The sequence below is a fragment of the Nothoprocta perdicaria genome, unplaced genomic scaffold (assembly GCF_003342845.1).
Source record: "Nothoprocta perdicaria isolate Ctin4 unplaced genomic scaffold, notPer1 scaffold_137, whole genome shotgun sequence".
Classification (NCBI taxonomy): domain Eukaryota; kingdom Metazoa; phylum Chordata; class Aves; order Tinamiformes; family Tinamidae; genus Nothoprocta; species Nothoprocta perdicaria.
In genome coordinates this window covers 1,698,934-1,726,030 of record NW_020454505.1, presented here as the reverse complement: position 1 = coordinate 1,726,030, position 27,097 = coordinate 1,698,934, and the positions used below count along the sequence as shown (strand labels likewise).

The 27,097-nt window shown below is 41.0% G+C and overlaps 1 protein-coding gene across 5 annotated transcripts in view; it reads left to right on the top strand.

Moving 5' to 3' along the window:
• Positions 1-18: 18 nt before the first annotated feature.
• NBEA (neurobeachin) overlaps positions 19-27,097 on the top strand; it is a 462,643-nt gene continuing 435,564 nt past the window's right edge. For 4 of the 5 annotated variants that reach the window (XM_026033944.1, XM_026033943.1, XM_026033942.1 and 1 more), the window contains exon 1: positions 19-273. In XM_026033944.1, coding sequence (XP_025889729.1) covers positions 19-273 — 255 coding nt within the window. The remainder of the gene's footprint in view (positions 274-27,097) is intronic. The other variant, XM_026033945.1, reaches the window with a different exon arrangement.

Below are 27,097 nucleotides of genomic sequence, written 5' to 3'. Positions count from 1 at the left end.
GCTAGCGGCGGCGGGGAAATGGCGAGCGAGAAGCCGCTCGCGGCGCCGGAGCCGCAGCCCGCGGGACTCATCTCRGTCGGGGCCGGCGGCGGCGGCGCCGCGGCCATGGGGGAGCTGCGGGCGTCGGGCTCGGGCTCCGTGGTGCTGCCCGCGGGCATGATCAACCCGTCGGTGCCGATCCGCAACATCCGCATGAAATTCGCCGTGCTCATCGGGCTCATCCAGGTCGGCGAGGTCACCAACCGCGACATCGTGGAGACCGTGCTCAACCTGGTGAGCGGCCGCGGTGACGCCCAGGCGGCCGCGCAGGGCCCGGGCCCGGCGGGAGGGAAGGAGGGAGGGAGCCCCGGCCCCGCCAGGCCCCGCCAGGCCCCGCGGCGCCCCCCGCAGCGGCCGCCGAGCCCCCCGCGGCGGCGGCGGCGGCGGCGGGGCCGCCTCTGCCCCTCGGAGTTGGCGGCGCTGCCCCGCGAGCCGGCGCCTTCCCCGTGCGCGGAGAGGCGCCGTTTAACGGCCGACCGTCAAAACCGGCAGCCCGAGCCGGGGTCTTCCCTTGGAGGCTGGAGTGCGTGAAGGATTTAACCCCCTTAGCTCGCAGCTAGTTTGCTTGTTTTGTTTTAATTATCCCTTTATTTTTTCCATCCGTGGAGGGGAAAGGAGGAGGAAGGAGGTTTTGCAAGGTTTTCTTTAATACGCCTGAGGATCAGTAATAAAGAGTTAGTTGTATTGCAGTATTGTGCGGGCTTGCTCGTGCCTTTTATAATGTCACGCTTTCCAGAGCACGTTCCCGTTCCCAAAATAAGAACTGCTAATTTTGTGGAAGGTCCGTGCACTGTAGAACACCGTTGTGCACGGGTAAATAGCTGGGAACAAGGGCGGGATGTGAGGATGTAGCTCCTTAGTCATTTGCTCACTTCATGGAGTGAAAGAGTTACTGCAGGACTGTATGACTTAATGTTTTTGCGCTACCTACACCAAAGGCTGAGGAACCTACAGAAGCCAAGCGAGTGAATCTAAAAATGAATCACTTTCAATTATGTGCAATTTTGTGCTGCTTCTGAATGCAAGCTTTGCTGCAGCGAAGCTTTTGAAGCGGTTTGGTCAATGAAATATCCTCTATTTTTGCATATAAAGCAGGATAGGAAAATGACTGCTCAAAACTGAATGGCAATTAATTGAAACTGCCTTTGTTTCAGACGAGTTTAGCTCTTCCAACCTATACCCGTTTTATACAAAGTCATGAAGAGAATATAGCTCTTCTCCAGCACTCTGCGAGGATGTGTCCCTCTGTTTGTGTGACAGTTATTTGCATTTGACCTAGCACAGGCTGAATGGGAAAGCTGCAGCATGCAGAGCAAGACGGGCTTTGGTCAGATCATTTTGGTGTTTATAGCTGCACGCAGAGTTAAAGCGCCTATGGATATGTCAACACATTAATCTTGTGGCTATTCCCCACTGTTCTCTACAAGCTCTTTGGCACCTGGCTGGAGGATGATATGTAAATAAATATTTTTGTGCAAGTGTCGTGCAAGTCATCATAACTTTAGGATTATTACCCCTTCCTTCAGAAGTACTACTTGGAAAAGGGGATGACATGGAGTCATTTCATTAAGTGGCTCCATGTAGATCACGACCAATGCAAAAATGTTTATTCTTTCCCAGTTTTCTCTCTCTTTTTGTTTTACTTACTGATATTTAAGCTTCTTTTAATTCCAATCGTTAATACAGCAGCAAGTGGACTAACATTGCTTTGCCTCTTTAGGGTTTTAAAATTTATTTTGGTATTTGGAGGATTTAAAATGCTTATTACAGTGCTTGGTTACTATAGCAGCTATCTAGCTACTAATTAGTTGCTGTTGCTGCAAACTGCTTGTATTTAAAAAATAAATGCAGGCTTGTTTAGCAGCGCGCTCGGCATCRGGAGACTTGCACGAATGTGAAACTGGTTGGGAAGCTGCTGCAGTAGCGTTGCATTCTGCATGGGTCGTTACTTAACAGATGGACTCTAATATACAATAGTCTGTATTCCCCTGGCAGAGGCAGGTTACATTGTGCCTCCTGATCTGTTTCTTCTCAGGGCAGGGAATGWCTCCAATTTATGCCTGTGTATTTGAAGTTTAATTTTCCTTGCTTGTAAAACAAACCCAGCGAATGAGGCAGATTGGAAGCCGAGCTGAAGGCACATCCATAAACTACTRAATGATTTTTGCGTTATGGATTTCAGTAGCAACTTTAAATAAAATGCAGTTTTGTTTTCTGGAGGAGGAGGGAAACTATTTTTTTTTCCTCTTTAACCCTTATAATCTACTGTTTATGAATGACTTCTAATGCAAGTGTGATGATGAGTGGATAGAGTTAAGGAGGTGGTGGTAGTTTGATAATACAGTGTGTCAGTCTCTGACAATGATACTCCCATCCAGACAATGTCATTTTGGATATATAAGCCATTTGGTAAATTGTTTTTTAGTTTCTGAATCCTGKGTGGCTGTGACTTGTAGTATTATCAGATAGTATCACAAATATCTTTTTTTTTTTAAATAACATTATTATCTCAAATTTGTGTTATCCTTTGTAAAGCTTAAAGAAATCTCCTCTTTATTCTTCCTGCTCTGCTTGCAAGCAGCAGTGAATGCCTGAAACAAAACTTTGCTTCAGCCTGCCCTTGTTGTGGAGATGCTGCCTTTGCTGATAAGCTTTTCTCTTGAGGTTTCTCTTCAGTAGTTTTTACTTGTAACCAGTTGGTTTCCTGGCCACACATTGTGGTGTCTGTCACTACATTTCAGAGTTATTTGATGTGTTACCTTCTGATGCTGATGGACATAGTGATTTATTGTATCTCCCAGGTGATTAAGTACTTTTATCCAGTGTTCAGAATCTTGCTCCATGTCTAATAGGTTGCTGGATTTTCAGCCTTTGCCAATTGTTAACATTTGGATCACTTTTAGCTCAGGCAGTGTTTTGTTCTTGTGCATGCTTCCATTTTTATGGGATTAGTTATTACTCTTAAGGATTTACTTTTTCTTAATGACACTTCTTTTTCTCCGAAATGATTGTCTGGTCAAAATGGTATTGTGAAGGTCCACTTGTTTAATCTACTGCTCAAGCGTGCTCTTCTATTATTTTTCATTGTTTAGCATTACAGTGCAAGACACTGAATTAAGGGTTCAGCCCTCTCTGTGCCTGTGAACTACTTACAGTTATACTTAAAAAGACATAACATCTTTTGACCTTCATGAGAGTAATWCTAGCAGTTTTGTGATCTGAAGGCTTTTTAATCAGTATGTTCTAGAATATCATAATCTTTTTAAATTTCCAAAAATTTGAGGAAACTTTTTGTCATATCATGCATTCTTCTGTGATGGTCTATATATTGATCTTTGGTGCTTGGATTTGATGAAAATCCCCTGGTTGACATGTGTATTCCCTGGCCCTTGTGTATTACAAAGCACCAGATTGAACAGGTTTTCCTTGCARACTGTGTAATCCTCTAATTGCTCTTAGTGATCACTCTTCTGGGGTAGTTTGACACCAATCCCATGCATTTAGTGATGAGCAGACCTTCCCTCTTTGAACAGCTCTGTCCTTGTTAAGTTGTTGTCAAGGGTGTTATTGCTAGGGCAGTTGTGCTGTTTGTCATTCTCCCCAGACCTTTTTGCTTCTTTTCTTTGGTGTGTACTTCAGTGTTAGACTGATGTTTAAAACAAAGTTTTGTACCATGTGCTCCAGCAGATGTGGCACTAAGTGGGAACTGGGTCAGGCTACTCATCTGTGTCGCTTTACTTCAAAAGTTTGCCTTTAGGTGAGCGGTTCTGTCGTTTCCTACTCCAGAACTTCAACACAGAGTTTACATTAGTTGGTCTGTAATCCATCTCCGATGGTCTCTCCTTTTGTTATTTTTATTGTTTTGCTGCCTTAATTCTCTGCTTCAGTAATTTAATGATCTGCTGCTTCAGTAATTTAATGATCTGTTTTTTTTCTTCAGTTGTTTTTAAACTGACTTTTTTTTTTTTTAAGTATGATGAAATTGCTTGTCTTTAAAATCTGTTTCTCTATTCTGCTTTGAATTCTTAGGGTTTTTGATTTGGAGTTTTATAATGCTGATTCTATGGAAGGGCAAAATAAAAAGTATCAGCTGACCAAGTGAAACTAAGAAGTGCAACTGCTGCTGACATGTGCCGGTCATCTCACCTGTGCATGTGGAATGGATGATGGGATGCAGATCTGMACAGATCTCAGGTTGATGCAGGTGCCGCTGAGCAGTGTTCTCTTGGAGCGATCTGGAGAACTTCTCTCTGTTTACTTCAGGGAAGAGGGTACTTATAGGAAGTAGGTCASACACCAGGCACAGTTCAAAGAGTTCCCTGCAGTTCTGGTTGTCTTCAGCCCACACTTCTGCCTAGCTCTTCACAGAATCACCAAATGATTGAGGTTGGAAGGGACCTCTAGAGATCACCCAGTCCAACCCCCTGCTCCAGCAGGGACACCCAGAGCACGGGGCACAGGGTGGCAGCCAGGCGGCTTTGGAAGATCTCCAGAGAAGGAGACTCCACAGCCTCCCTGGGCAGCCTGTTCCAGGGCTCTGGCACCCTCACGGGAAAGAAGTTCTTCCTCTTCTYGTGTTCTGGGCTGTATCACACTGATTCAGTGGTGGTCACCCCTCACAAGAGTAAAGCCCAGCTTTAGTGTTTTGTCGCAMTTCATACTGCAGGAATGACATTTCCTCATTTGCTGCTTGAGAGTGAATGGAGGGTTGGATTATGTGAAAGAACCTTCCCACCCAACAGTCTCCCTCTAGTAGTGACCAGGGGAAGAAAGGGTCAGGTGAAGGACTGATCTTCCTTTGGGGCTTCTTTTGCTTGAGTAGGTGTTGAGGGAGTTCCTGAACTCCAGCTGGGTTGTGATATTTGGGTTCTTTGAACCACTTGGCTGCTGTGACAGTGCTCGATGACTTGCGCTGTGCTCTGAGGCAGAGCACTTCAATCGTTGGAAGCTGTTGTGCTCTGAGAAAGAGTGCGTCTGACGGCATTAGGCAGCCGTCATATGGCCTCTGTTCTTTGTGGGGAGCTAGCTTTGCAGGATCAATAACTTAATGCCATTTTCTAGATGGAAGCCTTCCCATAGTTGTAATATAATTCTCCACTGGTGGACAGTGTTATTCAGAAAAGTAAAGTTTTGGGGAAATTTAAAGGTGATATATGTATATATGTATGTGTGTGTGTGTGTATATGTGTATGTAGTATGGAATACTTAAAAGGACATGGCAGCTCTTGTCCAACTTGYTGCCTGTCCCACTGGGCTGCTTTTACCCCCTCCTGCCTCCACACCAACCTGCATCTGGAGGTGGCAGCAGGAGGTGCCAGGTTCACGTGAAGGTGGCAGTACCTGTTGCTGGAGGCTGCAGTTGCACTGCAGGGGCAGCGACTCAAGGGTGCTGTAGTGATGCTTGTTATCTTATGTACCTGTGGAAAACTTTGCTCTGATTTCAAGCATATCTTTGAATGACTAGAATGCAATAGCAGTAGAATTAGAGTAATGGCATATTTTTTTCTAATATTTCTGATGGTTTTTGGCTTTTTTAAATCTCATCTCTAACAGTAAGTGCTTAAGGGTGGGTGGTTTTTCCTCAATCCTTGTATCAGTCATAAAGCACTAGCGATATCTCTCAGCAGGTGGCTTGAAATCTGTTGTAGTTCTCATGTGATGGATTGATACGTTTCTATAGGCGATAAATTTTCTAAATCCGTCATGATGCACATACCGCCGAGCAATTTTTACCACTTAACTCTGAACAGCTGTTTTCTTCTTAAGTATACATCTTAAAGTCTTCTTTATAGGATTCCAGTTCCTGGATTGTATGGAGAGGAATATCCAAGACTTTCATGGAGTGTGTGTGTGACACCAAAATAATTTATGTTCTTAAGCAGTATCTGTAAAATAGCTCTKTGCTCCCCTCAACTCTACCTGAGACCACACCTGTGTTTTTCTTTTTTTCCTTTGAATTGAGTGAAAGTTACCAATTTTCACTGTCAAGATCCCATTTTTACAAAATGTTGGKTTTTTTCTATGTTTAAAGCATATATTTTGCAAAACTAAGTATTTAGTGTGTAACTGAGTACACAGCTACTTTTTTTTCTCCATTTTTTTCCTCATCTTTTTTTTTTTTTCTTCCTTCCGTCTCTCCTTGAGTTTCAGATCAGTACTAAAGGACAGTCTAAAGAACCGGTATTAAAGGATCAGTACTAAAGTACTAAAGTTTCAGATCAGTACTAAAGTCAAGGAATATGGCTCAGTCCCTTCATGAGGCTGATGCCTAGGAGGTTATGATGCAGTTTTTCTTCTATGTTTCAGTGCCTGCACTCATATTTATTAAATATATGAATCATCTACCATTTTTTAAAAGCAAAACAAAATTGTGTAAATCTGCAGTTGGATTGGTAGAAGAACTCAGGCTTACATATTGATGGATATTGTGGCTTTTCACAGTTTCGYTAACTTCATAAGCTCTCTGCACAGTTTTAAATCATCTTACTAATCTTATCTGCTTATTGGGATAGAGTAAAAGAAACACAAAGTGCAGTACCAATTAGTAAGGCCATCGCTACAATTTAACTTTTGTTGCTTTCCAGTTAATACTGCATATTATAGCTTTGCAAACAAAAAACCATCATTGCAGCAGCCTTGTAAGTTGATATATGTGTCTCATTATCACAGAGTCGATGTGCGATGTTTATGTTGATGTTCCATTAATTTTTATGACAGAATATGAACATTAATTATCATTTGTATTTTGGGAAGGCACCCAGTCCCAGTGTGTTATTCTTGCACAGAACCTTTAGGATTTCTTTATGTAAGAGCCAAATTTAGAATTCACATTTATAACCACAGGCGGCAGATCTTTTAAAATACTATTTTTGAATTAGCTAGTGTACCTACCACTTCTGGCTTATGAAGGTTTGCCTTGCATGTTATGAATGATGCAGCATTGCATACGTAACACTGAGCATAAAATTTATTAACAAGAAAAACTTAGATCCCTTGCACTGCTTTACATATCACTTAATAATAGAAATACCAGTTTCATCTGTGTGAACTGTGATTTCTTAGCTTTAAAATTAGGAGGGTGATTAGCTGCATTCGTCTCTAAAACCAAGATTTGTTATCTATGACAGAGAAATACCTCAACTCCTCATCAGTCTGGTGATTGTCTTTGCTTTCTCTGCTCTCTGGCAATTTGTGAGCTTTAAAGTACCTTTAAAGAACATGAAAAGTGAAAGTCTTCGGAAAGCAAGTCTAAGTGGTTTCTGTGTTACAGATACTTATCCTGCTTGTTGTCAAGTGACTTATATTGATACAATTCCATAGTGTGCTTATTCTGCATTCGTATACAATGGGGTTACATCAGTGAAACAATTCCAACTTGCATCTGTAAATATGATTACTCTTTAGATTAGTCTATAACTTTATAAATGGTTGAGTTGTGTATTTGTGCAAAATGATCCTTCTTTGGCTTCCTTTTTTTTGTTTACAGTTTCTTAATGATGTAGACCAAGCATTAGGTTTTAGAATAACTGAAAAATGAGATAATGCAAGATATTCACTCAGAAGTGGAATTATTACTGAKTGTGCTTAGTTGTGCTTTTTGGTGCCTCGTGCCTTATATAGTAGTGGGCCAGTGTAAAAAGAAGTATGGAAATAATCAAACTCTGGGTTAGAGGTTTCTGAGCTGTAGTACCAGTGRTATGGTGCTGGAATCAGTTTTATGTGATTTTTTTTTTTCTGGTGTTTTAAGTTTTCAGTAATCTGGGACAAATAGCCAAGAGCAATTTTTCAGACTTCTGACAGCTAGCTCCAATTTAACTCTTTAAGACCTACTTAAGTGGCTTTTTGATTTTTTTTCTTGTTTTCTAAGGAGAAATGGCTTTTTGAATGTCTGTAAGTACAAATATGAGTTTTGAGGCAGACTGTCCATTGATCTGCAAAGTCGTCCGTACAAACTTGTTGAAACAAAGACTTCTCCGCAATACAGAGAATGGAAAACTGTGAGGTGTGTGATTGGCATCTGTAGAAGAGAAACCATGAAATACAGGTCAAAGTAGTGATTCAAAGCTGAAGGAGTGAGTGAATCTGCCTTGTGGTAGGTTTTTTGAAGACAGCACTGCCTGAAATTGTTCATTAAAACATGTAGATACTTCATAATCCTCGAAGAGAGCCTTACTAAGGGGCTGCAGCGAGTCTGTTCCCAGGCTGGTGGCCGAGSCTTGAATGAGTTGTCCCCTGCCTAGGCTGCTCATCCCTGACCACTTTGCCTTCACTCTTGAGCAGCTCGTCGCGGCTCACTGTGCCAATAAGCATTTCTACATCAAACTGTGAACTAAAAACCTTTCTATTTTGCTCTTAGTGTTGAGAGCTTTGCATTTTTTAAAAAATAGGTACCTGTAAAATAAGCAGAGTGTTGCTGTGTAGAGCTGAGCTGGTGGGTTTTGCRGCAGGCCCATCGGGAAGGCCATGCGCCCGCTTCCGTAGGGCACGAATCTCCGTGCGCTGGAGAGCTCTGCCAGAGCCAACCAAATGTACCCCAAGACTGGGCAAGAGTAGGGAACCTGAAAGAAGGTGTTGAAAGACTCAGCTTTGTCYGAGTGCTGTGTCTGAGGGTGATACTTGGAGAGAAGGAACTTCTCAGTTGCCTGGAGAATGGTCTGTGGCACCTTGCCCCTTTGCTAAGGAAGGTTATCGGTGACTGTTGCTTTGCCCCGTTTTGGGGGAAGTGGGGCAAAAACTGCTGCCTGAAGTCAGAAGAAAAGGGCAATTTTGTAGACAGGAGGCCAGCTCTGTCCCTCTTCCAAAYGTAATTTGTTTGTTAATGAGTAAATTTGCAGAGGTCCTCTGCTTTTACAGAAGATGCAGAGAGATAAAGAACCACCTTTCTAAGTGAATTTTATACTTCCRTAGCTGGTGTCTTCTGCTGTCTCCTTTGGATAAAGACTCTCATGATTTGCCTGTGTCCTTAATTCTATATACAAACCCACGTGACAGTGAACTTTCAAATGGGACTAGCAGACTAGTGAGTAAAAAAAAAAAAGTGTTTGTGGAGGAACTGGGGTTAGGTGTAGTATTAGAACAAGATATTTTGAGCAGAATTGAGAGCTCAGACAAAAGCCATCATCGCCAGCTTGAGTTTTTACATGTTCAGCAGGATCGTGGGCCTGTACATGTTCCTTCCTGAGCCAGAAATTCATTAAGTCCTGACAAAATACCATCAACAAGTTAATGTTGGCACTGCCTCCTTCCCTTCTGTCACTCCAGTGAAACCCGTAACTTTGGTAAAGGGTAAGGTGTGATGTCAGTGACTCATGTCCATGATCGTTTGCTACTTGGCCATTAATAYTCACATGCAGAACAGGCAGAATCTATAGAAACACTGGTGTAAGGCTAATTTTAGCTCAAAGTCTTCCAGCAAGATTATTCTGGAGATGGAAGCCCCTTCGTGCCTCTGACTCTGGTACTCTGGGGATTGATAGACCCCCATGCCCCATGGACTAATCTCTGAAGCAGCAGAAATCTTTTCCATGCCATTTCTTCTGCGTCTTCAGCTATGGCTTGTTCTGTGCAACTCTCCTCTAGAATAGGAAATAAAAGGAAAAGTTTTCCTCTAGAAACTGCTAGAACTGCATATACTATTTAGGGTAATATTAAGACCCTCAGAAATAAAACTTAAACATACTCTTTGAGGCTCATGTGACTGTTTTTTTCTTTCCACAAAACCATGCTAATTCCTCTCATCTTTTTCTCTGTGGCTCTTTTTGGCTTTGATGAAGTGACTTGTAAAAAATACCAGTGCACAATTCACGCTGTTGGTGCTCCAGCCTGCTCCTGCTACATCTGTTCAGAGTATTTCTGCAAGCCAGCAGGATCACAGATGTTTCACAGACATGTAGCACATGTGAAGTTGGAAGGGTGACTTCTTCCCTGTTCCTGGCAAACCAGGATCCATTATAGCAGGTTGCTCAGGCCTGGTCTAGCTGGGTTTTGGATATCTCCAAGGGTGGAGATTCCTTAGCCTATCTGGATGGCCTGTTTTAGTATTTGACCACTCCACTAATAAGAAAGATTTTTCTTCTCTGTAAGTGGAGTTTCCTCTGGTCGTTGCATCTTGTCCTGCCATGGGCACTGAAAAAGGACTGGCTCTTGCCTGCACTTGCTATCAAGTGTCTGTGCATGTTCATACGATCCCCTAAAGCCGTCGCCTCCTGAGGCTAAGCAGTCCCAGCTCTCTTCAGCTTCCCCTTGTAAGTGAGATGTTCCAGGCCTTTAATCATTTGCACATTTAGGTTTTGATTCTTGTGCAACTAATAGAGCTCCAGCTTCCAAAAAGTGGGAGGTGGCATCTGGGAAGCCTTTTAATTATAGCAGCTGCTTGCCTCATCTCGCAGTCTGAGCTACAGCATCTCCTCCCATGTAGCACAGTCAATATTGCTGTGTCTAACCCAGCARAGGACAATTTGCACCACTTGCAGCCAGGAAAGAAAACAGACCTCCATGAACCACAGGAGCAAATGTTTGCTTTTCAGTTTTAGATAGCCTTGGATGAAACACATAAACCTGATAGTGTCTGTTAGTTCTAGAAATCACGGCTGTGCTTCTAAGTGAGCTTTATTTCTTGTCTCTCAGACATTTAAAAGGTAGCTACATTCAGTATTCTGCTGAAAATATGATGTGAATATTAATTGCTTAATACAGAATCAGTGCAACTTTGTGGCTCTWAATATACAGTATTTACATTACTCTCCTCAGCTGTCTAGATGGATTGGAATGGATTGACATGAACTGGAATTAAACTAGAAGAGTTGTTAGCACAGTTCTCAAAATTATGATGTTTGGTATCTATGTGGAAAAAACAAAACCAAACCACCTCTGGCTGTATAGTGGAAGGTACTATTAAGTTTTGAATCCATTTTATTGAGAAGAATAGATTAATTACTCTTATGTGCAGTCTTTACAGATGAAATATTTGATATATAGTTTCTATTTCATATAAATACATGTAATTGAGAAGCTAATATATTAATCAAGGAGGATTTTGAAGTGATTTAGTATGATTTAATAGGTCATCTTTTACAAAGAAAATTCTCTTGTTTCAAGTAACCTATTGTGTACTGGTACAAGTGTATTATAATAGTGGTGTGTAGGCCTGGTCAGTGAGAGGGAGTCAGTCTGACAGCAGATACCCGTGCAGCGTGTGGCATTTTAAAGGCAGTGCTCCCTGAATAGGAGCTTATGATGCTGCCCTTGGAACAGGCTGTTCTTCAGCAAGTGTAGCTTTCAGTCTGCAGTTACAGGCATTTCATAAAACAAATATTTTTGTTATACCCAGTCCTAATAGTTGCCATGTCTTATCTTATTACTAGTGGAAAATGTTCATGTAGAAGGAAAGATTCACTATCATCATAATAATAAAAAATCTAATAATAATAAAAAAATAATAAAAAATCTTGGTTGCATTTGTTTTGGAGCATGTCCTGGTCCAGTTAAACAAACTGAGCTGCCTAATCCTTTTTCTCGCTTGAAAAGTGTGGTTCAGTAAGCAGGGTGTCACTTTCTCAAAAATACAAGAGCTCAAATGAGTKCAGAGCATTTGTGTATTGAAAGCCAAGGGTCTGGCTATCAGCAGCAACAGAAAAGAAGGATGGGAAGGTGAGGGGAGAATGGACTGAATGGGGCTCAACCAAGACAGCTGATATCATCCCTGACAGTCTACAAGGTATCTCCCTTGTTGAACCTGATCTTAAGGGGTCATCACAAAAAGTGCGAGGTAATAAAGTTATTTGGGCTAAACTTAGCTGTTAAGAAATGATGCCACTGAAAGGAAGCTTTGTATTAGAATGCATTAACTAAATTAGAGCATGAACATGTTACCTCCTAAATGATGCAGCCGTGTGTGGCTGCTGCTATTTGCAGACCTTGGAGCAGGGATCCAGCGGCGCTGACTGCTTTCTGAGGCGCTGGAGGGACTTGCCACCGTTTGTTAAATTTTTCTTTCGGATCTAAGCTCACAGCAGCCGGGCTTCTGAGCATCTGTTTTTCTGGAGTTTTAAGGAATCAAGGAGTACCAAAAAATAGGCCAAATTTGGGGTCACTGTCACGGCTTTGGTTTGTGGTCCCAGCCCAGGCTGCCAACACCTGTAATTGAGTTCTACTCCTATACTCTCCTGTACTAATTAGGACATAGTTGGCTTCTCAGCTTATTTTAGATCTCTCAGTCTCTTTTGTCCAAAGATATATGTCTCCCTCAAGAAAAGTAGCACATGTAAAATMCTGTATTTTGACCATCAATCTGAAATGTGTTATTTTACTTAAAAATGATATTATCCAGATATGCAGGAAAAGCCATTAAAGATTTGAAGTGTTGATAAGATCTAAATCTTTTTTGKGAGGTCAGAGTTATTTCAGGAGCACCTTTTAAAAATTATCTAATGTATCTCAGTAGATACTGCATCTCAGTAGATTTTTAGGGTATTCTTAATAAAACCGGCCCTGGCTTCTGTTTTATTTATTAGCTGTCCATCTAAAYTGGCTGCTTGTTGCTTTGCTATGTCAGGTTTTGAAAAGCCTTGCCTCCCRAAGATTTATTTCTTGCATCTACATTTGCTGTGGCATAAGCTGTTCAGGTGCCTGCATTCTCCAAAGCCCCAGTAAGGGAAGGCAGTGACAGTGCAACTGTTCTAATATTAATTGGTTAATTTTGATTTTCATTTCCTTTAAGAAAACCTGAAGTCTTTTGGGAGGCTGGAAGAATTCTTTGTAGTTTAAAAATGGGTCCTGACTGAAGGAAAACTCCATGTCATTCCTGTTTATTTAGAAAATAGAAATCTGCCTAAATAGTCTCTGCTTCCTATAGCAGGAGGGGATCTTTGAGCTGAAAGGATGCCGGGGCATTGGTAAAACAYCAGTGCTTCCTGCCAAGAGAGTTACTGGGAAAAGCATTTTGCGCCAGTTATTAAAATGTTTTAGAGTTGGTATAAGCACCAGTTATTTCCAGCAACTTGGTCTGTGTTAAGTTTCTACTGTAGTGTTTTTAATTWAAAAAAAAAATTAATTTAACATGCAAGTTAAGAGTAGCTGTCTTAGGCCAATAGCTTTGTACTGTAATTGAAAGCATAAATTGACTTGGATGTTTTTGCTATTATAAGCATCAAAATAAGCTGGAAGAGAAAAAATCTAGCTGACATTTGGAGGGTGAAGTGTAATGGAAAGCAACTGTTTTATCATAGTTTGTGCATTTAGTGGCTGGGATAATTCAGTACTTGGTGACTTGGCCTTTGAGGGGCTTTGGTTTCTAGGAGCTGAGAGCCTATGTAATTCTGCCCTTGGAGATGCTGGTTATGTTTAAATGAYGGAAGCACTTCAAAATATAATTATTAAGGAGGTCCCAAAAATCTGTGAGTTAAATATTTTCCTTTATAGTTGTAAGCAGAATTACAATTTTATGCAGAGGTTGGTCAGTATCCAACACTACTCATGTCTGTGGCTTCTTTCAAAAAACAGCTGGCTTAGCTGTTTTGCAACTTCTGCAATCTATGGATTTTCTTAATTGAGTTGGCATTTGYGGTGATGAGCTGCAATTAGATGCAATGTGATTGAATTTTGCAAGTGAGGAACAGCCCCTGGTTATCCACATGGCCATTCCTGGACACGTTTCCCTTCCTGGTGCACTGATGGGTTGTGACTTGGGTTGCGCGCTGGCCGTGGGCTGGGCTCGGCAGGGCCGGTGCTGCTTGCAGCTCTGCTGGAATCTGCCTGTTCTCTTGGATCCAAACTTGGATCTTGCAGGATTCGTGTCTCTCATCTACATTGTGTTTCTTAGTCATGGGCTGAACAGCGGGAAAATGATTGTTCACTCTTGGAGGATTCCGTAGAGGTTGAGATGTTTTAGCCTGCTGGGGAATATTGTAATTAAGTGTGCATTAAGGACGTAATTAAATGTTTTCTTTTCCTAGTCTATCAGACAACTACTGTTATTTGAAATTCACTTTTATAGGAGAAAACTGTAATTTATCTGTTATGAGTGTCAAATAGTAATTAAAAAAAAAAAAGTACGAAAGAGAAAACTTTTAAACTTTTAAATCAGTTCCATAAAATTTAAATCAAAATGCACCTACCTAGCCTTTACTTGGGCATCACAGTGTTATGGCACAGCTATTGTATGACTTCTGTTTAACTGGAAAGTGTAATTTGTGTTTAAAGGAAAGGATCAGTGCCTTGTTTAAACTTGGGATTCTTATCGCTGTCATGTAGTATTTTCTGATCYGGTTGACTGCTAGAGACCAACGTGTGTGCGTATTACTTAGAAACAACATTTTATTGTTTTTTGTCAGGATTTGGTAGTTAGGCCAYGAACGCTTGCATAAGACGCTTGCATAAGACTTCTTTTTTTTTTCCCCTTTGTGCAGGTGAAGTTACCATTGTGTAGTTTTGTGTGTGTCTTATCCTGCTGTAACTTTCCTTTCTTTCTTGTACAGGGGTTGAGACTTTCACACATGTCTGGCTGACTTGGTTGTGAGCTCACACTGAACTGCACATTGCTTGGATCATCTTTCATACTGGAAAAATTCATTGCAAAAGTAAAAGAAACAAAGTGGGATGCCCAGAGAGCACTAGTGACTTCTAAATGTAAATTAAGCATTTTGGAGTAATAAGAACAAAGAAAAGTCTTACTGTAGATCTTGTTTTTAGCTTTGAATCACGGGCTTCCAAAGCCTTAGGGCTGAACTCTGAAGTTTGGTCAAAAGAGCAGGAGCAGTTTGGCTTCAGGTGCAGGGGGGTAAGTCAAGACTCGGAATGATTGAGGGTTCATATTCCCAGTAGGCCTTTGGAGGGGCTATGGTGGAACACGTGCAGCATTAAAAACTGTATATCCTCCAAATACTCTGCATTTTATTGGTTTAGGAATACTTGTGAAGATGGGTCCTGTGTTTCTTCAAAAGCACTAAAGCTGTTTTGTTAGAAAATAAGACCTATAAAGCCCTCATCCTGAATAGGTGTTGGTTTTGTGGCTCAATACTTTTTTTTTTTTTTTTTTTTTTTGTGAAATATTTACTTGGAGGTGAATAAAATCACAGACCTGATTTCTGGAAAAAGTAATAAAAGCATGTCTGTTTTAAGTAAGCACATATGATTTGAGGAGAGAGTGGTAGAGCTGTTTAGGGAGGCCCCATATAGATAATGGTATAAAGTGTTCTCCTTGAGTTGTTCTGTAAAACAAATAGCTTTAGCTATTAACCTAAATATTCATTTAATTATCTAAATATTAGATATTTATTGTAATATTATCTATACTATAGATATTTAAGTATTTATTAACCCACTAATGATATCTTTGTCATTGTTTGATCCGTTGGTCTTCACGTCTTTCAGAATGAAAATTTGAATGGGTGTCCTTAACGATTCACTTTTTTAATACCTTGCCATCTTTATTAAATAGACTTGAATTTTTAAAGTTTCCTTTTGATCCKCAGTAATAAAGTTGACTGTAATCCTTGTCATGTGGGATGTTACACAGTGGGTTATGGCTTTACTTTCAAATTAAATAAAAATTTGCATTGTTATGGAGGGTGGGTGGTGAAGACTTGCTGCAATGACTCTGAAGTCCTGGGTTTGTGTGGTGTTTTTAGGAAAGGAAGTGAAAACCAGGTATCTRATGGACGCTTTCTGTCTGGCTTATTATTTGTTTTTGAAGGCCCATTTAATTAAATTTAGGAATGTTCTTTTAGGTGCTTCAAATGCAGTTCTCCTTTAGCTCAGAGCTTATCTGTAATTGAAATTATTGTCACTTTTCCAAATTCTTAAATCAAAATGCATGTTCTTATGAATAAATATAGGATGTCCCTAGTTTTTGTTCTGAATAAACAGATTACCTTTTCCTGGATTAACTCTTGGAGAGCATCACAAAGCTGTACCTGCTCTTACTGGCTCTTGGACTAATTGTTTCCTTATGAAAAAGAAAAATGTGCATATAGGGCTAGCTCTGCTTTCCTGAAAATAAAAACGTACTTTGGAAATAATGTTACAGTATATGAAGTGTGAAGTATTCTGACTGAAGTATTTCAGTGAATTATGTCTTTCCATGAAAGTCTTTGAGATTGTATAAATCTCACTAAACTGCTTTTCATAAAGGAGTACAGGAAGTCATTTTTGGAATTAAATGTTTTTTGCATGATTTATATTTTAAACTTACTTTTGTGAAAAATGACAGACTAAAAATTCCAAAGTGAAGCCATCTCTTTTAACTGGAAGTCACTCCTTTAAACTTCTTAGAATACCAATTGGTTTAAATTGTTTTCTTTAAACTGAAAATCAAACCTGTTTGTTTGCACAATGAAAGGCTAAATACACTGAAGCTGGACTGAGCTTTGCTATGGCCTGTGAAAGTTTTCAAATTGATTTGTGATAGACAGATCTATGAAAGGATAGAATTAGATTACTGAGATCATTTTCACTTAAGAATGCTGAATTTTGGCCAATATCAGTAAACGCAAAATATTAATTCATTTGTCTCCTAATGGTAGATTAGRTTTCTACCACTCTTCATAGATTTTTGTGACTTCTGAATATCAAAAAATACCTTCCTCTAAATGCCTACATGCTTTCGAAGCATAAATCAGGGCTTTTAAAAGTATRGGAGAGACTGTACATTAGGTTTAATGAAGGAATCTTTGTAGCTGTGAAGTTTYGCTACTCTGGTTCACGTTTAGCTTAATGGCACATTTTCAACTTGCATTTCTAACTATGTAAATGTCATTTATTATAGCAAAGGGAAAATATTTTACTTGCAAATTTATACAAAACAAGTGAATTTGTTTCAACAATATAGTGAAGAGAAGTAAATATTTTCTTCTTTTTAAAGGAGATGGAAATGTGTATAAACTCTCCAGAAGTCCACCCACTTTTCAGTAAGTTTTGGGCTTTTTTGAACCATCTCATGTTCATGGAATCTAAAATATTAGGCTGCTAAACAATTACTGGAGGAAACAGTTATCTTTGTATGGTAGAAGATATGGTGCAAGCAGCCCTTTTCCAAGGTAAATTGAGATCTTGAGCCAGTCAGATCTGCTGAGGAAGACAGATACAGAAAGGAGAGGCATTCTGAAAAGAGCTATATATATAAATATGAAAAATCTCTTCCAATCTCCTGGTCACCAGTGTTCAAACAATGTCTCTCACTCAGTCAAGTATTTTGTTAGCCAACAAAGTGGATATAATAGTTAATTACTCCTAATGTTAAAACAGGTCTTGAAGGCTCAGATTTTAAACTGAATTTCAGATGTGTCTTAGACATTCAGCTTGTTCTGAGTATCTTGTCAAAACAACATGAATTACCACATTAATCAATAGAATGCAAATGCTAATAGGCAGCTATGAAAGCCAGAATGTTAACTTTGGTAAAGATTTTATGGAAAGGAAAGATGAGAAAAAGGAAATTTGAACATTCAGTAATTTCTCTGGTCCAGGTTTTAGAAAGCTTGTTTGAAAAATCTGTGCTATGTTCTTGCCATAAGAAGCCTGAACCTGATGTTGACACAATCATAAGCCCATTAGATTTCTATAGAGGTCCTTGGTTTGTGGGGGAGGAGGGAAGGGAGTGCCCTTGTTCTTTTATTGTGTTTAAAAGTGGCGATTGAGTAGCTGATTTAATTTRATATTAACTGTATCATATATCAGCAAGTAATTCTTGCTCTGCTATGAGATTTTAACGTCAGAGTTTCTCAACTTGACAGCAGTGCATTCACTAGTTCAGCGCTGGTAAAGCTGTAATAACTTGTGTTTAGATGCATGCTGGATTGGGCAAACATAATGCTGTTTTCACAAGCGAATATTTATAACTGCATGTCAGGCTTAAAACGCAGAAGGGAATGCTATTTAGAAGCTCAACTATTGGCCAAAATTTTAACTGACACAAATACTTGTGAATGATGCCATTCCCCATTTAAATGGCTGTATCACTATGAAAGCATGCTCCCAACCTCAGCCCTTTCTAGGGAGACAGCAAGAAATCCTTTTAAATGGCAGGACGGGTAGATTTGAGAGTTATGAAACTAAAAGCTGTTTTTCTCTGCTGGACTTTCCCTACCAACTTGGAGCTTTCCTTTCCCATAGACTGCCATGTTAGTATAACTTAAAAAGGGTTTTTTGTTGTTGTTTTAAAAGAATACTTTAAAATACTTAAAAACTTTCTATTCTTTTAAAACAATTCTTTTAAGATCCCCCTGAAAGCATACTTCTTTCAGGTCTCTTAAGATGGCATTATTCCCACCATACTCCAAAGAGTTTTCTCACCTTCGCCTGAAAGGGATGTTGGGGCTTCATTATGTTCCTGACAGGAGTTCTGCCTGCTGAAAGGGGCTCCCCTCTCTCACTCCCTTCAGATATTGCTGGAATTATTAAGTATCAGCCTGAAGCTCCTGAGGCCTCAGCTGTGGTCCATGCGCTGACTCTCTGCTACCACTGACCTTTGTTGCTTGGCAGTGATTGAGCTGCGAACAGCGAGTCTTGCAGCGCATCATATCAAACCGTGGTGAGGTCCTCTTGGGTCAGTGAGAAGCAGCCTCAATCCGCGTGGCAGGTATCGCTCCTGGTGCCTCCGTGGCCAGAGTATTACTTGAACATACTTCAGTCTTGTATCTTCTCAAGGTCAGAATGGTGCCATTTAACCTGCAGTTCTCCTGAGGTTCCTTTGTGTATGAGCTGGTGACAGGACCATCAAAGCTTTTGAATGAACGAGCACCTCCATCCTTTTCCACTTAAGCTGGCTGTGATTTATCTGCTGATTTGGTTGGAGAGTTTATTTGTGTAGTCTGAGGGACATGGGCCTGTGGGAAAGAGGTTGCACAACAACCTCCTTTAGGAGGACAAGGTGAAGGACAAGAGGATTGTGTTGCTTTATTTGAACAGAGGGGAATCTGCGTTTGTTATAAAATGATCAGCCTTTGCGAGTGGTTTATAAACCTGTCAGAAGGTTCCTTTCTGTAAGTGCAGAACAATCTCTGGCTAGCAGTCGTGGTCAGTTCAGTGCCATACAATGAGCAGGTGGTATAGCCATACAATGAACAGGAGGTATAGCCTGCCCTGTATGTCCTTTTGAGGGTCTAGACTTAAGCTGAGATCCGTTTTTCGCCAATCCAGGCACGCCGCTGCAGGGCTAAGCTGCTCTTCTCGGGTGCATTTGTCCTCAGTTTTTGTGTGTGTGACTGTAAGGTCGTTTTGGTATTTGCAGGGGGGAAGAGGGAGAGCTGAAGTGCCTGTCACCCCTGCTTGTGACTGCTGCGAGGCTCGGGCCCGGTGCTGTTTCAGGTGCTGAGCTGACCAGCTGGGATTTGCAGGTCTGCTGTGTTCAGCAGGGCCTGCTAAATCAGACAGTGGGGACAGTATCTGTCAGCTGGACCTTGTCTCCATGCAAGCTGAATTCTTTATGTTAGGCAGCTTTTTTTTCCTCTCTCTTTTTTTTTTTTTTTTTCCCCTTCCTTCTCCCTAAAGTTTCTCCCTGTTCAGTCTCTGTGGATTCCCCTAAGTGAGCTGGATTCAGGCTTCAGGCTTCCTCGTGGGTGCTGATCCTTATCAGATGAGGATGCTGCTTTCGCTGCTAGTGGCATTAGGGCCTACTGTATTGGAGCTATTCAACATCTCATCTTCCTTATTCTCTATATACTCCTTTCATATAAGATACCTCATTTTATAAGGGGGCTTATACCTCTCTAGGATCTGAAAGTGATGATCAGATCTGTGGGGGTGTCTGTTGTGTCCTTTGCAATCTGTTTTTTCACCCTTTCCTGAAACCTGTATCTCCTGAAACCTGTATCTGTATCTCAGACAGCATTCCTGGCAGATTATGGTTGTGCTGGCTGTTTTTCTGGCAAGGTACCTGATCATACTCATCCTGAATTTCTCTTTTAAGGGCTCATAACTGAGTTTCTTCTTAATTTATTGCTTCTCCCCTCTTCCTTCCTGMACTTCTAGAATAAAGGCATATCTATATCATGGATGCCAGGGAAATTGTCTTCCTACCCATCATAAACCAAGGAGTTTAAATTCTGTTTTTAAGGTGTAGACATCTCTGTCCAGAACCTCTTGAAGTTGTTCTCTGTGTCAGGGCTTTTAGCAGAGCTGTGCAGGTAGAACCAGTTCAAGCTCTAATGCAGGTGAGCACGTTGGAGGGCTCTCCTTGCTGGCTGACCAGAGGCTGCCCTGGAGCTTCCCTCGCTCGTTTGTGAGGCAGAGTGTAATTACAGACTACCCGGGCTCCAGTTGCCTTGTGCCTGCTTCACGCTGATCATTTCGTCKTTCCTTCCGAGAAAGCTCCAGCAAGGTGCAAGATGTTTTACTGAGACGACCAGAGCTGACACATGGCCCAGTTAGTCCTTTGGCTACTGAAGCTGAGCTGCTGGGGCCCTAGGGACGGGAGGGCGCTAGTGGGAGATTGCCGAGTATGTCAGCATCCATCCCGATGCCTTGGCGTGGCTCTGTGTAAGCCCTTGTTGTTGAACCCCAAGGGACGGAGTCCTTGCCTTTTTGCAGGTGACCTTTACCAGACAAGATGACCCAGGCAGCTGTGGCTATACCCCCTTCAGCAGCTAGTGCTGGTACCAGTGGCTCTGGGGTAGTGTAAGCAGCCTGAAGGATTTCGTCCCCCACGCAGTGCACATGAAGTAACCTTCTCAAAGGTTACTTTGATGTGAACTTCCTTTTCCATCCGTATGGAAGAGATCTGGAAGATTTTATCCAGACCTGCTTTTAGAGATTTTGCCATTTATTGTGTTAACTGCTTGCCCTGATTTTTCACCTAGTGGTTGAGCGGAGATGATGTCTGTGAAGAACCTTTTTTTCCAGATTACTACTGTGAAGTMAGATGTGAAGTTTCGACTGTGTTTTTTATTTAAAAGCAATCATTATTTGAATTAGGATTTTGTTCTGAAATTTCTTCCATTTAATCTGCAGTCTCCTGTTATGAAATTAATTCCGTACAAAATACTGTAGTGTATTTATTTATGGCAAGCTTCGTATTTGATTATTTGAACTATTTTCTGGGTACAACTGTGAACTTTATTTGATGTTATCACTGTTCTCTCCTACAGGGATCCTTACGCTGACTAATGAAATGTAAAGAAGTGATTGAGTCAGATGTATTGAGATTTATAAGAGGGAGAAGCTGAAAGTCATGTTCAGAATAGTGCAAACCATACATTAGTCATGTCTACTTGTTGAGAGTTATTTATTTATTTATTATTTTTTAAAGAAGCTTCAGGGTTGTGATACCTTATTTGTGGCCAAAATGAGGAAAGAGGAAACCTAGAAAGAACAAATATAAATAAGTTTTACAATGCGAGTAATTTGGAGAGCCTCCCCTATCTTCCCTGAGTTYCCAGCACCTCAGCCCACAACTTAATTCCACTATGACTTTATTGTTTTTAGTAGTAATTTACTTTTGAGTGGATGCTATATTTGTGTAGGAAAAAAAGCAGGGCAAAGAAAATCTGCCTCTCCCTTTATATGTCACTGGGTGTTGATGACCTTCTGCTTCCTTCCTCAGTAAGAGCTGGTGGAGTTGAAAGTCTTTCTAAAGTAAAGATTCTGCTTTGGTTTGGCTGGTTTGGGATGCACTTGAACTCATGCACTAAAGCCCACGCAGGGGAATGAGTAGTAGGAAAATGGCCTTGTCTGGACCGAATGGAATTGGTGTGGGTTCTGGTGAAATCAGTAGTCGGAGTCTCTCACTGCAGTTGTTCTATCATGGAATGAATTTTTCAGTGTACCTTTTTCACCAGATTTTTTTTTTTTTTTAGATTCTAGGTTTATATTTTCAAAGTAGAACTTTGGTTGTCTTTCATTGCAATAAATTCCTTTAGAACATAGTRCTTATTCTAGGTCAGCCCAAAGATCCATCTAGCCCAACCGCCTGACAGTGAATTTGTCCTTAGCTTTTGAACATATGTGCAACCTAAGTCATAGCACGTATTCCTGTGGGAAGGAATTCCATAATCTATCATGTGGTATTTATTTTTAAACCTCCCTTAGCGTGATATCCCTTAGCTCTTCTGTTTCAAGAGCTGCAGGTTTTTGTCTGTATCTGTCAGAATTGTGTAGGTCTCTGTTGTGTTTTTGCCTGGATTCTCCTGCAAGCTGAGTCCTAATCCACTTCCTCCCGTCATGCAAGAAACTATTCCCTACTTAAACAGAACAAAATTTAAGTGGTAAATTGAAAAAGCTTTTAAATCTAATCTTTCCATTCTTAACTTCAATGAAAAGTGCTTTCCCAAATTATACCTTTCGGTCTTAACTCCTGCCTGGTTTTTGGGGGCTTCTCGTGGATGAGCTTGCTGGAACAGATTGAGGTTGTAATCCTATAGCTTCAAATCCCCTCATTTTGAAAGCACAGTGTTTTTCCCCACTGTTAAGTATGTGATGCCTGCAGCAAATCCTCGTCGTCTTTTGTTTCCTTGTTCCTGCCGTCTTATTAGGCCTCTCTCCCCTGCACTCTCGTCCCATCTCTGTGGCAGGTAATTGGGATAACAATGCAGGGATGAAACTGCTCCACTGCTAGGAAATTTTGTGGCTCTTCACCACGTTTTTGCAAAGGGAGTTCGGGGAAATTTCTGGGGCACTGTGGTGAAAAGTAACTGGAAGGTTCAGCCAGACCTGATTTGGATTAAATCCAGAGGCAGAGGCTGGTGCTATCATGATATGGAGCGAAGCTGGTGGGGATTCTTGACTGGATTTGGCTCCCTGCAGATTCAAAGCCCTGAAATGGTTTATCCAATGCCGTGTTAAGCTCCCGTAGCTAAATTCTCAATGACTTTTATTTAGGTGGAAATTGTCATTTCTAGCATTCATACATCTATGATYAGTAGAAAGTGGGATAAAATACTGTTTCTGTTCCCTTGCTTATACAGGGCATGAGGACCTAGGTATATTTACATATGCTTTACAATGTGTACATTTTTTGTTTTAAAATGTTAAAATACCTCAAATATCAGATTGTAAAGATATTTGGGAACAACCAGAGTTATCTGTCTGTTCACTTGTTTTAAATAGCTTCTGAGAGTGTAATAGTCACTATTGTTTTTCGTATTTCCAAAATTATATTTGTAATGGGAAACCTTGAAAGAAGACTGTTTTTCTAATAAAAACTAGGTTTTCCCTAGAACTATTAACTATTTCTAATGGCCACTCCCTTAATTTACTAATTTTGCCAAGTGCATTGTACTAACAAAGCAATGGCTAAGATCTGATAGATCTGATTAAAAAACAAAAGTCTCTTCGCTCATCTTGARGGCTGAAAAAGTAATAGGCATTTTCAAATACCTTAAGTTTAATCGTGTATATATATATATATATACAGTAAGATTATTGCATAATTCTTCGTAGATTTAGTCCCCTTGATTGAGGGAGGGTTTTCTGGTTTCTTTGGTTGGTTGGTTGATTTTCACATTAGGCTTAGTTGTTTGTTGTAGTAAAATCTACTTTTGTGAATCATTATCAGAATATTCAGTGTGTTACTTGGCTGTTCAGCAGTGTCTTCACGTAGAAACCAGATGCTCGCTACTGAGAAGAGTGTGGCCAAAGATGTTAGGAAAAAATACTTGGATGACACTTGGGGCAAAATGGCAAAAAAAAAGTTCTTTTCCTTCCCACACTAGTGTCCTCCTTGCTGTTCTGCTGTGCAGTATGTTCCCATGAACATTTCTGTTGTCCTGCGACCCAAGCACTCCGCGGCAGGGCTATGGAGCCAGTCATGAGAAATACTACGGGGAATTTTTTCTTTTTCTGAAGTTGTCACCCCATAGGGAAGCRGTGCCATTGGAAGCATGTCCGGCCCTTCCTGGTGGGCGCTCTGGCAGGTTTGCTCGTGAGGCTCCCGTAACCACAGGCCTGTTGCTGGCGGGGAGGAGGGCACTGGGGTGGGTGGAGAAAGGAAGGTGGGGAGYGGAGCGTGCTTCCGATGTCCATCCGCACCCCCCTGAGGCTCCTGTCGCCGTAGATGTTCTTCACAGCTGGTACGCGGGGGACGGAGAACTCTTCCAGAGATGGAAAAAGGGCTGAATCAAGAAAAGGCTGAAAGGAAGATTCTTTCTTTTTCCATGTCTTTTGCTTCAGAAGAATAACTCTTTATGATGGAACCAAATTAGATCTCGCAAATTTGGTTCTGTGGTTACCGTCCTAATCACCTCGAGATTCATTTTCACTTAATTAGAGATCCATTACTGAAAAATCAATGTCATCTCTCCTCTTGTGGTACGGTTAATGGAACCGGCATATTCAGATCTGGAGTTCTAAACTTTGGTGTTTTATTCTTAGAGCTATATTACAATTTTTAACCTAGGKTTTTCTCTTAGTTCTGGGCTCCCCAGGACAAGAGGGATGTGGAGCTGCTGGAGAGAGTCCAGCGCAGGGCTACGAGGATGATCAGGGGCCTGGAACATCTGCCCTATGAGCAAAGGCTGAGAGAGCTGGGCCTGTTCAGCCTGGAGAAGAGGAGGCTGAGGGGGGACCTGATCAGCGTGTATAAATACCTCAAGGGAGGCAGTGAGGAGGAGGGGGCGGCCTCTTTTCAGTGGTGGCCAGAGATAGGACTAGAGGAAACGACCACAAACTGAGGCACCAAAAGTTCCACAGGAACTTAGGAAACACTTCTTGACAGTGAGGGTGCCAGAGCCCTGGAACAGGCTGCCCAGAGAGGTTGTGGAGTCTCCTTCTTTGGAGATCTTTAAAACCCGCTTGAATGCAGCCCTGTGCCACGTGCTCTGGGTGACCCTGCGTGAGCAGGGGGGTTGGACTCGATGACCTCTGAGGTCCCTTCCAACCTTAAGCATTCTGTGATTCTATGAGCATTCTCTTGTGGTCTGTTTTTGTATTGGCTGGGCAAATTACTGTACTGCTGTTAGTAAAAATTTTGCCAAACAATTTGTTATTCTTGATATAAAGCATRTCTTTAAATTTCTAATGGAAGAGCTATGAATATATGTGATTTCAGATGATGTCCACACCTAAAATACTGAAGTGACAAGTTCATTATTTTGAGTTTTTAAGGTTTTGGGCATGTTTTCACATTGAGCATCCATCCCCCAGATTTTCTTGTCTTGGTTATAGGACAGCTGCCTTGTTAAGATCAGTGTTTTTGTTCTTGGTGTATTTACTGTCCCAAACACATTGTTGTGATTAAAAAGGAAGGAAAAAAAATATTGCAAGTTTCATGGTATTTTTGGCAAAAGAACTCTYGTCCATTTTTCCCACCATCACATTTCAAGCCAAAAGTTAGTAACTGCAACCAGTGATAGTCTTTCTTCTAGATGTAACKGTATCTTTTGAAACTTAGTTTCATATATGGCCTTGTCCCCAGAAGTCCTACCACTGTTTGAAAAAATAGATATCTGTTCTGCATCTTTTAGAAGACTCTCCATTTGTTTTGTGTGAATCTGAGTAATGGTTTTGGAGAACCTGAGTAACAGATTTGTTAAATAAATGTGCTCAAGGCTTCCAAAAGTAGCTTCCACATACAAGAAAGGAGCAGGCCAAGCAGTGTGTTCTTACAGCAGTTGCGTGAAAAACTGCTTATATCACCAAAATAAAATGTTTAAAATCCTTGTCCCTTATTGTTTGTCTGTTATGTGTTGAGTACCCAGCCTAAAGGTCCTATTCTGTTCTGTCTGCGTGTTGTAATGGACCACGTCTAAGGAGACTGAGGGAGCTGGTTACTAGGAGCGATCCCCCCAAAGAAACGGTCCCGAACGCTGTGGGGCAGCCTTGCTGTTTGCTGCGACCCGCTGGTCTCCACGTGCAGGAGAGTGTTTGTTGCCATGGGCTGCTCTACACCACCTGCCTCCTGGGTCTCCTTCACGGTTCTTCATGTGTGAATTACGGTGACTGTTCCTGCTGGCTGCTGAGGTGGCCTTTGCTTTGCTGTTTCTTGGAGCAGAGTGATTAAGTAAGATGGAGTCCCTGTTTTGGTTGAGCTTTAAACCAAAAATCGAAACATCTCCACTTTTAATGAACAACTCCRTTTGCAATTGCTTTCTAATGAGGAAGAAATCTTCCATTCTGTATGTTAGCAATTCTGTAACATTAATGAGTATTTTTGCAATACTTCCAAAAATGTAAAGTTTTTTATTGGATATTGGCTTGATTTGTCTGAAAATGAGTTTACCTGGCTACTGGAAGCCATTCAAATATATGAAACAGTACTTAGCTTATTTTGAAAATAAATGTTTATTTTAAATGTTTACATAAATACTAAAACATCAGGCATATATGCAGTAGATATATTTTTATCAAGATAGTGAACTTCCAAAGTTGAAATGTGTAAGAAGACTATGCCAAGACAGAGCAAAGTCATTTAGAAGCCAGGATTACCACTAAATGGGCTACACTTTCTTTTAGAGTCTACAATTTGTTTTTGAATCTATACCCCATCACTTTTTAGGGGCACATCTGATTTGCAGCTACTTGAGATGGAGAACGTATATCCCCCTGCTTTCCATGAAATGTGATGAGTCATTATCCACTTCACCTCTTTTGGAGGCCCTTTGGACGCTGCAATAATTCTCCCTCTGCCTGCTTGCTCTTACCTGAGACTTACTTGTTGATGACGTTCTTCCTAGGTTTGAATGTTTGATTCAAGAATATTTTTGCTGCGAAAACACATTTTCTTACTGACCTCTTTGTTAATGGTAGCTGTTTCTTTGTGGACCCTGCTTCACAATTGTGCTGCAGGTGGAAGATATTCGTGTTTATTACTGTACTTGAAGTCGCATGGGATAACAACCAGCGTCTACATACAAATTTAATCCAAGAGAGAGTTAATATCCCCATGTTTTATGGCATATAGTTTATTTGTAGTAACTGGAATCAATAGACATGGATCTTGGCATTGTTTTTTTTAAAGCCCTTTTAGCAGAGCGTTTGAGAGTTTCAGTCATTTGATGGTACTGTCTTTGTTAGAGGCAGATATTGAGGTCATGTTGGCCAGCTAAATATGCTGAAACAACTGTGTGACCTAAAGCTTCAGTGTCTATGGTTAAAAGAGAATGCCATGGGATAATCCACTTCTGAGGTGGAT